The sequence below is a fragment of the Odontesthes bonariensis genome, chromosome 1 (genome assembly GCF_027942865.1).
Source record: "Odontesthes bonariensis isolate fOdoBon6 chromosome 1, fOdoBon6.hap1, whole genome shotgun sequence".
In the NCBI taxonomy this organism is placed as follows: domain Eukaryota; kingdom Metazoa; phylum Chordata; class Actinopteri; order Atheriniformes; family Atherinopsidae; genus Odontesthes; species Odontesthes bonariensis.
The window spans coordinates 4,434,671-4,446,833 of NC_134506.1; the positions used below are offsets into that span (position 1 = coordinate 4,434,671).

The 12,163-nt window shown below is 39.6% G+C and overlaps 1 protein-coding gene across 1 annotated transcript; it reads left to right on the plus strand.

Moving 5' to 3' along the window:
• The first annotated feature begins 7,618 nt into the window (after positions 1-7,618).
• On the plus strand, positions 7,619-11,232 carry fgf19 (fibroblast growth factor 19). The gene is made up of 3 exons (XM_075470084.1): positions 7,619-7,829; positions 7,937-8,040; positions 10,280-11,232. Exons 1-3 carry the CDS (start codon positions 7,619-7,621, stop codon positions 10,589-10,591), a joined length of 627 nt encoding a protein of 208 aa, XP_075326199.1. The 3' UTR covers positions 10,592-11,232.
• The last annotated feature ends 931 nt before the right edge of the window (positions 11,233-12,163 follow it).

Below are 12,163 nucleotides of genomic sequence, written 5' to 3' on the forward strand. Positions count from 1 at the left end.
AGAGTCATGCTTGCAGCCTGCATGTTTTGCAGAGTAGACCTTTCTCACTCGAAAAAGAAAAAAAATATCAGCCAGTTTCACCGAAGGTTCTTCTGTTTGCACATACTCAGACAGCCATTCCATCCTAGAAGAACCTCATTTCTTTTTTACTTTGGCTTGGTGAGTGGATGTGTCGCTGTCGCTGCGGGGTTGCGAGCTCCGCAACACTAGTTAGCTAGCTAACCTGCACGGCGCATATGGGCAGGGCACATATGCAAGCACTATCAATGCTATGATTGGCTGCATAGCGTAAGTAAACTCGTATCATTGGCTGAACACCTATCACTCATTGCGTTACATTGAAAAATGGTACAGAAAAACATTACGCCTGGTATTAGATATCAATTAATACGTTTATGGTGAATTTTATTCTATGCGCTGCATAGATTTTCTCGTGCGCTGAGAATGTGCGAGCACTGCGCGATTGCGCAGGCGCGCAGCTTAGAGGGAACATTGATCTAGAGTAACTATATAGCTAGACAATTTCTCCCTGAAACGCTCAGGTCCAGATAACGACTTCAGTTTTGTCTGAATTTAGAAGCAGACAGTTCTGAGTCATCCAGGTCTTTATGTCTTTAAGACATGCTTGTAGTCTGACCAACCTATTGGGTTCATCTGGTTTTATAGATAAGTACAGCTGAGTATCATCAGCATAGCAATGGAAATTTATGCCATGCTGTCTAATAATGTTACCTAATGGAAGCATGTATAAAGTGAAAAGAATCGGTCCAAGCACAGAACCCTGGGGAACTCCATGACTTACTCTGGTGTGTGAGGAAGATTCTTCGTTTACAAGAACAAACTGAAATCTATCAGATAAATATGACTTAAACCAGCCTAATGCAGATCCTTTAATCCCAATAACATGTTCAAGACTGTGTAATAAGATACTGTGATCAACCGTATCAAATGCAGCACTGAGATCCAACAGGACAAGCACAGACACAAGTCCGCTATCAGAGGCTAAGAGGAGATCATTGGTAACTTTCAGCAGTGCAGTTTCTGTGCTATGATGCACTCTGAATCCTGACTGAAACTCTTCAAACAGATTATTTCTGTGTAAGTGATCACAAAGCTGAGCTGCAACTATTTTTTCAAGAACTTTAGACATAAAAGGGAGATTGGATATAGGTCTATAATGAGCCAACACTTCTGAATCAAGAGTAGGTTTTTTAAGTAAAGGTTTAATTACAGCAACCTTAAAAGTCTGAGGTACATATCCTGTCAACAAAGACAGATTGATCAAATCCAATATGGAAGTGTCAATTAATGGGAAAACCTCCTTGAACAGTCTGGTTGGGATTGTTTCTAAAACACAAGTTGATGGTTTAGAAGAGACTATTGCTGTTGTTAGTTCAGAGAGATCAACTGGATAGAAGCCGTCTAAATACAAATCAGGTTCTAAAGATACTTCTAAAGCTGCTGTACTTGATGATACATCACTGATAATAGTGGGAAGGACTCCATCAATCTTCTCTCTGATAGAAACAATTTTATTAATAAAGAAGCTCATGAAATCATCACTGCTGAGAGTTAAAGGAATAACTGGCTCAGCAGAGCTCAGACTCTTAGTCAGACTGGCTACAGTGCTGAAAAGAAACCTGGGATTGTTCTTATTCTCTTCTATCAATGATGAATAATAAGCAGTTCTAGCTTTACGAAGGGCTTTCTTATACATTGTTAAACTATCTTTCCAGACTAACTGAGACTCTTCTAAATTAGAGGAACGCCACTGTCTCTCCAGCTTTCTTGCAGTCTGCTTTAAAGCACGCAGCTGTGAATTATACCAAGGAGCCAACCTCTTCTGACTGATTACCTTCCTTTTCAGAGGGGCAACATTGTCCAGTGCTGTACGCATTGAAACTATAGTGCTGTCAACAAGAGAGTCAAGTGTTGCTGGAGTAAAGTTTAGGTCGTCGTCTTCTGTCATATCTGCACATGGCAGTGAAGAAAAGGATGATGGAATTAATTCTTTAAATCTGTTTACAGCATCCTCTGATAGACACCTTCTATATGTACATTTCTTCTCAGAAACTGTATAGTCAAGTAATGTAAACTCAAAGGTTATCAGAAAATGGTCAGATAAGACAGGGTTATGAGCGAACACTGTTAACTGTTCACTCTCAATGCCATAAGTCAGCACAAGATCAAGGGTGTGATTAAGGCAGTGAGTCGGTCCGTGAACACTCTGAGAAAATCCAATAGAGTCCAATATAGAATTAAAGTTCATATTCAGGCTGTCATTTTCAACATCTACATGAATATTAAAGTCACCCACTACAATGACTTTATCTGTACTCAGCACTAACTGGGATAAAAACTCTGAGAATTCAGACAGAAACTCAGAATAAGGGCCAGGTGGACGATACACAACAACAAACACAAGAGGTTTCTGTGATTTCCACTTTGCGTGGGAAAAACTGAGAATCAGAGATTCAAAAGAGCTCAAACTAATCTTGGGTCTGGGACTGATGAGTAACCCTGATCTGAAAATAGCTGCCACTCCTCCTCCTCTGCCTGTGGTTCCAGGAACGTGAACATTTAAACAGTCAGAGGGAGTTGATTCATTAATGCTAACATGATCCTCCTGCTGCAGCCAGGTTTCTGTAAGACAAAATATATCAATATGATGATCACAAATCAACTCATTCACTAACAGAGACTTCGAAAGGAGAGATCTGATATTCAGCAAACCACATTTAATAGTTTGATGTTTTTGTTCAGTTAAAGTTTTTGTTTTAATAATTTCTTTTTGCACAAGAGGATTTGCTCCTTTTGTGTTAATCGATTGGGGGGGTAGCAGCAGGTGGGAAGCTGCAGAGAAGTGTGTAAGACTACAACTCTGCATCCTGGTCTGAGCCCTGGGTTGTCATGTTTTAGGGTGGCAAATAAATTCATCCATATTTCTAGAAATGAGAGCAACTCCTTCCAAAGTGGGATGGATGCCGTCTCTCCTCATCAGACCAGGTTTTCTCCAGAAAGATTGCCAATTATCTCTGTAGCCCACGCTGTTTGCTGGACACCATCTAGACCAGTGTTTCCCAACCTTTTTGGCCTGAGCACCCCCTGAGCCTTCTTGTCACACCACGAGTACCCCCTCACACATACAACGCGTGCGATGATTCTCCAAAAGTAGAGCAACACAGTGGTTATTACATGAAAATCATTTTATTTAAAATCCTTAACTTGAACATAACATTCTCAGGCTTTTTGTCTCTTTTTTTTAACCTCAGTTGAATTCAACATAAGAATAAAAAACATTTTCTTGAAATATAAATAATTAACCAAAATAGTATAAATACTAAATCGAAATAATCTTCCTTTGTTATCTAACTTAAACAAGTAACATTTCTCTTTTTTTTAAGAATACATTAACAGGCCTAACTCATGTAACATTCATCACAAAACTGGAGTCTCCTTCATAAACAGTCCTCCTCCATAAAAGTGTGACCGCTTAATAAATTAAAAAAAACCAAAAAACTGCCTTGTAGGTGTGAGTCTGTGTTAAGAGTTTAGAAAAAGTATCTGAAGTATGGGTAAGCGCTTGTTAGCGATTGAAAAAAACTGTAATACCCATTAAACATTAAACAAGCAGGCAAGGTGTGCAAATGAATGTCCCAAATGTTAAAAGACTTCTACTCAGGAAAGAAAAGAAAAGAAGAAACACTTTAATTCAGGGAAGTAAAATGGTTTTGGTACCCTTTTACTCATATAGACTCTGCTGCTTAGAACTGCAAATCAAGCCAAGAACAGTAATCTGCTGATGATTAGACCTCAATGTATTGTTTGAACTTTCAAACAGTTAATAACCTGAGATTCATCTGACTTAGGGTCTAAAATTGAAATGACATTCCTTTCCAGGTACTCTGAATGAAGGGCAGCTATTCTACTTCAGCAATGTGTGGTAAAGGAAACACTGCATGGGTACAATTACAAAGGTATTAATGTCCTGCAGTGAAACTATAAAAGAGTGAAAAGAGGCTTCGACAAGTGGACAGTTATTCAGTGCAAACCTCAAATTTAACAATCAAATACTTCAGCAGTAACAAGTTAAAATGGTAACATTCTAGGAAACCTGCAAGGAAATCTTATACATCATTTATCTATGTACCCAATGTGATCTGCAGTAGAGAGGGCAACCACGATCACAAAGATTCTCAGCTGCATACAAAAAGAGTTTCCAGGCTGTTCGATCTGTCAAAGGGGAGAAAATAAATTCATTAAATAAGGTTTTTACATTTTTGCAATAACATAAATTTCCTCACGTGCTTGAAGGAAATAAATAAATACGTCATCAAGCAACATTTTCTCAAGAATAAAAAAATAATACAGAGGGGTAACTTTTTAAAATAACATCCAGAAGTGGACTAATCAGCATCTTAGCTCAGAAAGGACCAGTTTACAAAAGCAAAAGCTTGTTCAGAGATAAGCTTTGCAATCTGGGACTCATGGGGCAGTTTGGTGAATGGTGATATTTGCTTGGATTATAGTTTAACTTGTATGTAAATGAAGGCAGCACAGCGGAAGCACAGGCCAGAATGTGATAAGAGCGGAAAGAAGTCTGTTATTTGAGTGTAGAATGACCCAGTCTCACAGCTCTGCTTGGATTCAGACCAATCTGTAGACTTTAACCTGTTCACAAATAAAAATGTGCAATTTGACAAAGCTTGGAAGCACTTTATGTAACCTAATTATGCAATATGATCATTAATGCAACACAAATGGAGTCTATAGGCAACAGCTTCTGTTTACTTAGACTCTTCTATCTGCCAAACTACTGAGTGCAACAACAAAAACAACAGGATATAACTTCTACCACTTTAAAAGATAGCACAGCTGTACCACCTGCACCTTAGCTATGACTTCTGCTGCTAGCACCAGTGCTGCATTTCACACGTCATGTTAATCTGATATCAATTAGGCCTAACAATAAACAGGCTGACACTCTTAATTTAATGGGGAGTATATAATAAAAGTAGCAAAGCCAGTGTAAAAATGGCAAATGCAATCTTGCTTGGAAAATGTTGTTGAATCACAAGTATTAAGGAAGTAAAACAGACCTCTTAATAAGTCATAAGCACATTAGTGTTTAGTAATTCTCATTATGATTTATGAAAGTCTGCATACCAAGATAAGACCTAATTTTCATGAAATTCTGTTTGGACTGTGCCAGTTCTTATTATCTTATTATAATTTTCCTCTGAGGAGAGAACTGCAACTGAGTCTCTGTAAAGTGTGCATTCTGTGGTGGGTTCTGTGATCTCTGGAGCCCCCTGGAGTAACAAGGGCAGCCCTCATTAGTCTCCTGTCATGCAATGAGAGTTCTAAATGCCCATGTGTTTTGACTCTAAACTGAAAAATAATACAGGTTGTGAGCAAAATTCTAACTTTCCCTAACTTATTCAGATTCATTTCTATCAAAAAATGGAACTCAACTAAGCAAGACTTTAAATCATTATGTAGATGAAATCATTCATTCATCCACACACTCACACCAGAGCTATTCTCTGGTTAGGCCTTTATGGGGATGTGATTGTGGAAGGCTGTTTTAACATATCACTGAATAGTTTCACTTTCTGTTGAAAATTATTATTATCATTGCCATTATTCCTGTTCAAAAGAATCATTGAAGATATCTGAAATGTCTTTATTCCAAGGACACTTTTGTCAGTCATGTGGATTGGGCTTTCAGTTTTATATATGTACAGTTACATGCTTGATATCGAGAATAAAGACTGGATATTTTACCACAATGAAGACCAAATCAAAATCTGTTGCTAGTCTAAATTTGTTTGCGAGTCATAGGTTTAATAGAATAGAAATAGAAAAATACTTTATTTATCCCCCAATGGGGGAAATTCAAATTTGTCAAGTAGCTCAACATTTTTTTAAATATTTACAATGATTGAATTAACAACAATAAAACAACAATAATAATTCTACTACTAACTAAATAATAATAAATGACTAAATGGCAAAATAAACAAACAAATAAATAAATAACTATAAATCGATCAATTTGGGAAGAACTCAGCAGTCACTGTTATAAAGCCTTATGGCTGTGGGGACAAAGGACCTCCTGAACCTCTCAGTCCTGCAGCCTCTCACTGCAGCTGCTCCTCTGTCCTGCAGGATGCTGTGGAGAGGATGTTTATTATTCTCCATCACAGAATCTAACTTCCTCCTCATCCGTTGCTCCACCACAGCACTGAGAGGGTCCAGCCCTCTGCCTACAACAGAACCAGCCTTTTTCACCAGTTTGTCCAGGCGCCTACAGTTTTTGTCTGTAGTGCAACTCCCCCAGCAGACAGCAGCATAGAACAGTGCACTCTCAATGATAGTGTGATAAAACATGCACATCATATCACTGCAGACATTGAAGGACCTGAGCCGTCTCAGGAAGAAGAGACGGCTCTGGGCCCTCCTATACACTGCGTCTATGTTGGCAGACCACTCCAGTTTATTATCCAGTATATATAATATAATTTCAGATATCCAAATGAAAACCTGTCCGGATTATCAAATTCTGAACAACTAAAAGAAAACTGTGACAAATAAAATGTAAACTTTTTATAGAAGCTAGTAAATATACAGCCTCAGATGTCTGGATTTAGAGTGTTAACTTGCTTTTACGATTAAAATGGCACTTTAGATATCTGGGAGGGTTTTATGATTCCCTTCAGTCATTCATTTTCCACTTCCCCTTCATCCTATTCAGGGTCACAGGTGTCGAGAGCCTTTCAAAGCTTCCACCGAGCAAGAGCAACCATACACCTGAACAGATTGCCAGTCCATCACAGGGCCATCACAAAGACAAACCACATGTATACTTACCCCTATCCAACATCCATAGTTTCAGACTGTGGGGTATCTATGGAGAACTCGTGCAAGCACAGGAAGAGCATGCAAACTCCAAACAGAAAGATCCAGCCTTCTTGGTAACAGTGCTCATCACCACACAATCAAAGAGCCCGTTTTATGCCCATTGAATGTATGAAGCTGAAATTATGTGAATACATGTGAGAATAAATCAACATGTCGAGATTAATGTCAACATGTGGACTTTATTCTCGACATGTTGACTTTAATCTCGACAGGCAAAATATTATTATTTTTTCTTATGCCTGGCCCTAATACTCTTCCGTAAAAAATATAGCTCTGTGACATTCAGAGGAGCACTCATGTCCAATCAGCCTACATTTCTTAACATAGAAAAACACCATGTAAAAAAAATATCTTTATGCCGTTACCATCAAAATGGGAACGATTTTCAGTTGGTGAAACAGATAAAGCAAAACTTTCCAATGTGCTGACTTTATGACTGTTTTCAGTAAGGTTCGCGCAGACAGCGGCCCCCTTCGGGGCTTGTCGGGGGCCAACACAGAGCTGGGATTCAGTTGGATGACGTGCAGGGGTGTGTTGTGGTCCGCTTCTGAGAACTGAGTTTGGGAAAGACGGTTATCTGCAGCAGATAAGGGCAGTATTTAAAAGGTTGCGATAGGATGAAAGGGACCAGCTATTTCACTGCCAACTGCAGAGAGAGGAACAGACACAGCGCTATCGGGGAATTGGACGAATCATGCTGCTCCTCGCTGTCGCTGTATCCGTTGCCAACGTGCTTTTTGCTGTTGGAATATTTTGCATGCCGCTGTCGGACCAGGGGCCGCACATCGATCACGGCTGGGGCCAGGTGGTGCGGCTCAGGCACCTGTATGCTGCCAAGCCGGGACTGCATCTACTGATCAGTGAGGATGGACAGATTCACGGTTCTGCGGACCAAACTCTGCACAGTAAGTCCAGTCTTTAGAAGAAGAAGAAAAAAACACTGCAAAGCTTTGCTGCGTAACTGCAGTATCCTTGCTGGGATTTTTCAAACTGATGAATATTTGAACTGTAGGCCTGCTGGAGATCCGTCCGGTGGGTCCAGGCCGTGTTGTGATCAGAGGAGTTGCAACCACAAGGTTTCTCTGCATAGAGGGCGATGGCAGGCTGTACTCATCGGTAAGCACATTAAAAAAAATCACAATGATCTATCTATCTATCTATCTATCTATCTATCTATCTATCTGTGTATCATAAAACTGTTACCATCACCAAAAAATACCATCGTCATCATTTTACACCTACACAAAAAAGCCCAATATTTTTGTTGGTGAAATTAGTTATATTTTGTTTTCACATGACAGAAAATCAGTTAATCAGTTGATCAAAGTACACAGAGATCATACGGGCATTAAGCTGGCTGAACAAATGGCATGAAATCAATGATCATGAATGACAATGGTAACAAAAAAGAATTGTTTGAAATGTTTCATATGAAATCTTCTTGTAAGTAGATTGATTTTTACTTGGACTGTCTCTGGATAGCAGACAACTGAGCCCAGTCTGGGTTACTCTCTGTACTGTTAGCTGAGTAATGACACTGTTGAGTGGGCTATGGCCCAAAGGGGCTGGGCATAACTTGAGTTCTGTAAGTGTTGTGTGAGCCAGATGAAGCCCAGATGTCATAAACTGGCCTTGGGTTACTGCAAGTGTTGTAAGGGCCCAAAGGTTATAAAGTAAAGCAGGTTTGGGCCCTGTCTGGGGGACCTGTGGCTGAGTTTAGGCAGCTACACTCATCCTCAGTCAATATCCTCAATCAAGGCAAATTTTGGGTCATGTTTGAGCCAAACATTTGGTTTTATATAATTATACCTTTTTAAAAAGTAATATTGCCCATGTTACTTCTTCCTGTTTCCTTTTACAAAGGACAACTCGCTCAAGCCTGCGTCCCTTTCAGCCAGCGATATTTCTTCAGAATCTTAGAAGATTCTTTCTGTTGACAAGGGTAGCCAAACAAACGTAGAACATAATCTTTAGCTTCGTATGAGCATTTTCTTCATGGAAGTGTTAGATTTCCAGGACTCTTTCCAGGACTTCTTTGATGTTACAGAACTGCAAAGTTGTGTCTGAATAAAGGCCAACAGCTGGTTCAGCTGAATTTCTAGCTGAGCATTCACACAGAGATGTGTTGTTGCCTGTGACTGCACAGCATTTATACGATCTAGCACCTCACTGGCCTATTAAAAATGACTAAAGCACTGATGGTGCAAAGGAGGCGCGACTCAATTAAGGCAACAAAAGGAAATGCAAATTATTACAGAAGTAAGCTCAAATGGATTCAGATGTCACCCACAGTCTTGCTCCAGAGTGTCAGATATGTGGATTACTATTGTTACTATTAATGTTATTTAGTGTCTTACATTTATCCAGTATTGGCCTTGTTAAGTGTAAACAGCTCAACAAGGGACGAGCGATGTGGTGGCAACAAGGCTGACAGGAACTGATAATTGATCATTTAAATACCCGACTTGAATTGATATTCTTTTCTGTGACTCAGTGCATAGAGTCCAGTTAACATGTCAACTTCTTGTCAATAATCTTATCTCACAATTAATTGAATCATTAGAGGCTATATCTAAGGTTTCCATGGCCACCGTGACTACAAATTAGTGCCCAATAATGTTTTTAGATTCAGTTAGATTAGTCAGTCAGCAATTTTAAAAGTTAATGAAAAGGTTATAAAGAAATGGACCTACAGTCAAATACAGAAATTTTCCATATTCTTTTTTCAAAGGAAAATCATTTTTCCAGAAAGATATCTGCTGACCTGAGGTCTCCTCTGTCATGCTGTCAGTTAACTTCCATGCTCCGAAAACACGGCATGCCAGTCAGTCATCCATTCAAGCAGTCGACCGGTTCATCAACCTTTGTCCAGTGTGGTGCAGGTTAGAATGTGTTTGCAAAGTGAAAAACCTGAATGAAAACGCCCAGCAGCAGCAACAACAACCTTGGCCTCTGGCTGGCTCTCTTTTCCTAAAGCAAACAACCATCCAAGAACTTAAAGCACCATTTACATGTTTTTTTTCCTTTTTATAAACATATGACAATATGCAATATGATTATAATAACTCATCAAATGAAATATCTTGTTATCCATAAACGTGACCCATCTCATATCCAAGTCAGCTGGGACAGACTCCAGACATCAGAGAAAATATACTATGGTAGTACTTCAGTTATAGTGTAAGTGCAGATACAGAAGGTGCATGGAACGCCAACAACTCAATACATTTCCAAAGAGTTACTTTAAGTCAAACAAACACAATTAAATCATTTTCTCATATTCACTGTTCATTTGAGCTGATAAATGACATGAACATGCTTGTTTTTACATGTGGATGTCCTTCATCTTCTCTAGCACACATACAACGAAGAGGACTGCACTTTCAGAGAACAGATCTTAGCAGACGGGTACAACACCTACATCTCAGAGAGACACGGAGCGCTACTTAGTTTGGGAAACCACCAGCAGAGACTGCAGGGCTTAGACCGAAGCGTTCCAGGTCTGGCCCAGTTCCTCCCAAGGATCAGTACCCTGAAACAGAGCTTACCAGGACGGGACGTTCCTGACCAGCTAAGTGCAGCGCCAACAGAAGAGACTGTGGATGCGATAGACTCATTTGGAAGGCTTTCACAGACAATTCACAGTCCCAGTTTCCACAAGAGATGAGACAACAGCTCTGGGTCAACTGTTAAGAAGGGATTCATCGCAGGGTGCTCATGCACTCCTCCCTACAATTTGCAAAACCAGCTACTGAGCAGAGGGCTGGTCGGCCAGCACCTGAGGAGGAGGTCGCAAGGAATGTCCAGTCAGACATGACTGATCAGAATGCAAGTGCAGCATCCTTCAGAGTGGAGAATGATCGCTGTGCACTATGTAATGCTCCATCCTGCCTTACTCAGCAAAATTGTTTCAAATTTTTGAAGAAAAGACATCGGGCCTAGGCTCCTTCTGCCTCTTTGGAAAAAAAACAAAACAAACATCATGTGCGGTGGGATAAGGTGAAGGTTTCCTTCCAAAGAGCAGCAGATGCAGGAAAAGGGAAAGGGATGGTACAATATTTGATTCTAGAAAATAAAATACAATGTAACATGACTGCCAAAGAAATATGCTGTGACCTTAAAGGAGCAATCATACACTTTAATGGTCTGTACTGCCTCTCTCAAGAAGAGGACAAAACACTTAATTAGTATGTTGGTAAAATAACTACGTTTGAAGCTCAGATTTCACACAGAGCAAAAAGTATTGTGGTCTAGCATTACTTGCTGTATTTATATGTATATTTTTTTTATGTAAATGTTTCTTTTTATCCTTCGTCAGTACCTCTTAATCTACTGTGTGTATTCATGGTTCCTAATACATGTAGAAAAAGATACATTTTTGAATTTTGTCTGATTTTTATTGTTGATTTTGAAATGTATACACACACACAAATATATATGTATATATATATATATATATGTATATATAATGGACAATAGTTGGTTGGAAAAAAGTTGCCTGGTCTGACGAGTCTATTTGAGCTGCAACATTCAGATGATCGGCTCAGAATTTGGCATAAGCAACATGAAAGCATGGATCCATCCTGCCTTCTATAAACAGTTCAGGCTGGTGGTAGTCTAATGGTGTGGGCGATATTTTCTTGGCACACTTTGGGCCCCTTAGTACCAGTTGAGCATCATTTAAATTCTGCAGCTTACCTTGTTGCTGACCACGTCCATCCCTTTATGAGCACAGTGCACCATATTCTGAGGGCTACTTCCAGCAGGATAATGCACCATGTCACAAAGCTCATATCATCTCAAACTGGTTTCTTGAACATGACAATGAGTTCACTGTACTCCAATGGCCTCCACAGTAACCAGATCTCAATCCAATAGAGCACCTTTGGGATGTGGTGGAACAGAAGATTGGCATCATAGATGTGCAGCTGACAAATCTGCAGCAACTGCGTGATGCTATCATGTCAATATATATATATATATATATATATATATATTTATATATACATATATGCCAAAAGTATTCACTCACCCATCCAAATAATTCAATTCAGGTGTTCCAGTCACTTCCATGGCAACAGGTGTATAAATTAAAGCACCTAGGCATGCAGACTGCTTCTACAAACATTTGGGAAAGAATGGGTCGCTCTCAGGAGCCCAGTGAATTCCAGCGTGGTACCGTGATAGGATCCCACCTGTGCAACAAGTCCAGTGGTGAAATGTCCTCGCTGCTAAATAT